General features: G+C 38.4%; 1 protein-coding gene across 1 annotated transcript in view; it reads right to left on the bottom strand.

The window, feature by feature from the left end:
• LOC101853214 (uncharacterized oxidoreductase MexAM1_META1p0182) overlaps nucleotides 1–1,497 on the bottom strand; it is a gene marked incomplete at its 5' end in the record, with an annotated part of 14,791 nt that overhangs the window by 8,583 nt on the left and 4,711 nt on the right. The window contains 1 exon segment of the mRNA XM_013090475.2: nucleotides 1,018–1,058. Within this exon segment, the coding sequence (XP_012945929.2) occupies nucleotides 1,018–1,058 (41 nt within the window).

Raw genomic sequence — 1,497 nt, 5'->3', positions numbered from 1 at the left:
GTCTATATTGTGCGACCTGCAGCAAAATTTACTGCAGCAGTTGCAGTTTGACCCCCCACAGCAGTGCATCTGTGTGCGGGGGTGAAAGTAAAATTTACCCACACCATGTGTATTATAGCACTCAACCCTGAGGCTCTAAGCGTTTCACAAATACCATAAGAACACATAAATGAATACAGTACCCTGTGAGACAATACGATTTTCTGTACAATAGACAAGTTCATTTAGGCTGATAGACATTGTTGAACCATAAATATGCGTCTCAATGGCATAGAAATGATATTTAAAGCCATTATAAATTATTTTCCCGACCAGAGACTGAGTATAGATTATGGTGAACAAAACTGCACTAAGGACTGAACCCTGAAGGACGCCATAAATAAGAACGTGATCAGGTGACTTGTGTCCTTTTATGCCAACAGACTGGTAGACCTACTGATTCGATAGTAAGAACAAGGCCAGTTAAAGGCGGTCCCATTAATTTTTTTTTAAGACTCGTTCAATCGCTTCAATGAAGGATGACCGCCTATTCTATCAAATACTGCTGACAAATTTAAAAGGTTTTGCAAAACGTTATCTGAATCACAGTCAGAAAGCATGCTATTTGTGACTTTAAGGAGTTTTGTTTCTGTGCTGTGATAGGCAGACTGGAATGGCTTTAACTCTTAACGGATTATTAACTTGCAGGTAGTGACAAAACTGCTCGATGATAACCTCTTCAATGTTTTTAGACAAAAACAGGGCAGATTTCGAAGAGGGTTTTACTTCTTTAAGAATTTCTCTTCAAGGTGGGTTTTACTGCCATAGGTTAATAAGGTCAATAACGCTACACATAAAAAAGTAAAGTGTTACCAAAAATCAAATCAAATCAAATCAAATCAAACAAAACTATATCAGAAGAAAGAATTTGAAACAGGTCTGAACCACTACAAAGAAGAAGAGAGAATAAAGGACACTCTAACATGTTTTTTCTCGGAAAGGTTCAAAAGGAAAGAGCATTCGGAAGACAATACTTACAATGGATTTACTTCCAATGGAGGAGACGTTCACGATGTTGCCTGTAACAAAAGATTACTGTCTTATACATTGTATTTGTGAAAGAGAATGTACTGGTAACCCCCGACAGCATTGTAGACTCTGTCACAGACATTAAAATTTGCTATACACACAAACAACCAAAGCGCCTAAACTGCAGGTCCTCCAAATATTTGAAGTTTCACTCAATGATTTTGTATGTTTGCAAGGAGTGGGGGGAGAGGGGGGAGGATATATCGTCTATCATATTTAAAAAGATGCACTGACAAAGTGTGCATTAAAAAAACACATTCGTTCGTAACACGCTAGCTGTCTCGTATGGTCCCCTCTTACTGACACTGACAAAAATTACTAAACTAAGTGAAAGTGCCTCCACATCTCAACCGTTCACTCAAAATCTACAGCTTTCGCCATTTCAGTTAATCTCTCTCTCTCTCTCTCTCTCTCTCTCTCTCTCTCTCT

This window comes from Aplysia californica, unplaced genomic scaffold (genome assembly GCF_000002075.1).
Source record: "Aplysia californica isolate F4 #8 unplaced genomic scaffold, AplCal3.0 scaffold01297, whole genome shotgun sequence".
NCBI classification, from domain to species: Eukaryota; Metazoa; Mollusca; class Gastropoda; order Aplysiida; family Aplysiidae; genus Aplysia; species Aplysia californica.
This window is presented reverse-complemented; position numbering and strand designations above follow the sequence as displayed.